The 1064-nt window shown below is 34.1% G+C and overlaps 1 protein-coding gene across 1 annotated transcript; it reads left to right on the forward strand.

Moving 5' to 3' along the window:
* The first annotated feature begins 222 nt into the window (after positions 1-222).
* Positions 223-675, forward strand: LOC127130950 (uncharacterized). The gene has a single exon (XM_051059900.1). The coding sequence runs from the start codon at positions 223-225 to the stop codon at positions 673-675; it is 453 nt and encodes a 150-aa protein (XP_050915857.1).
* The last annotated feature ends 389 nt before the right edge of the window (positions 676-1064 follow it).

Consider the following 1064-nt stretch of genomic DNA (forward strand, 5'->3'; position numbering starts at 1 on the left):
TTTTCACGTGAAAACTCTTTTTACCAAAATGGAACTCTTTTTCCTTATTTCCAACTTATATATATTTTCCAATAATTATTATTCCAATAATAATAATAATAATCCAAAAATTCCAATTATTTAATTAAATTAATAAATATAATATTAACTTAAATTAAATAATTATCTTATTTTTATCGGGGTGTTACACCTTGCGGCATAATCAACCGAAAGTCTCCATGTATGAAAGACGAACATTGTAAAAAAAAGTATCCCAAACAATTCTTGGATGAAACACGTCAATACATTGACTCATATCCCGAGTATAGGAGAAGGTTTGATGAGTCTATATCGTTAGGTAGAGATATGTCTGTCGATAATAGATGGGTGATTCCTTATAACCCTTGGTTACTGTTGAAGTATGACTGTCACATCAATGTAGAGATTTGCAGTAGCATTAAAAGTATCAAGTATCTATACAAATATGTGTACAAGGTCCCTAATCGTGTGACTATGGAGGTTCATAAAGGATCATACATGGATAAAGTTCAACAATATGTTGATGCAAGATGGATTTGTGCTCCTGAGGCATTATGGAAAATATTTCGATTCACTCTTTACCGATTATATCCTTCGGTTGAAAGATTGCAGATCCACTTGCCGAATCGCCATCAAGTGCGCTTTTATGATCATTAGCAAAGTGCAGATGTGTTAAATAATGAACGCAACTCCAAAACAATGCTCACACAATTCTTTGCATTGGATCTACAAGATCCATAAGCAAGAAAGTATCTGTATAGAGAGATTATAGAGCATTATTATTGGAACAAGCGGGATATGGAATGGCATCATACACGGTCAACAAGAAAAGTTATTGGGAGAATCTATACGGTATCACCTTCGGAGGGAGATAAGTTTTACTTGTGAATGTTGTTATCTCATGTCACAGGTCCAACCAGTTGGGAATATGTTCTTACAAATAATGGCATGACTTTCAGTACATTCAAAAAATCAGCCGAGGATAGGGGATTTCTTGAGACTGATTATAGTATTCGTGATTGTTTGGTTGAGGCTACGAGTCTTTG

The sequence above is a fragment of the Lathyrus oleraceus genome, chromosome 3 (genome assembly GCF_024323335.1).
Source record: "Lathyrus oleraceus cultivar Zhongwan6 chromosome 3, CAAS_Psat_ZW6_1.0, whole genome shotgun sequence".
Lineage (NCBI taxonomy): Eukaryota > Viridiplantae > Streptophyta > Magnoliopsida > Fabales > Fabaceae > Lathyrus > Lathyrus oleraceus.

Coding starts and splice junctions, on each gene's coding strand:
- LOC127130950 (XM_051059900.1), top strand. CDS start 223: ATGAAAGACGAACATTGTAAAAAAAAGTATCCCAAACAATTCTTGGAT.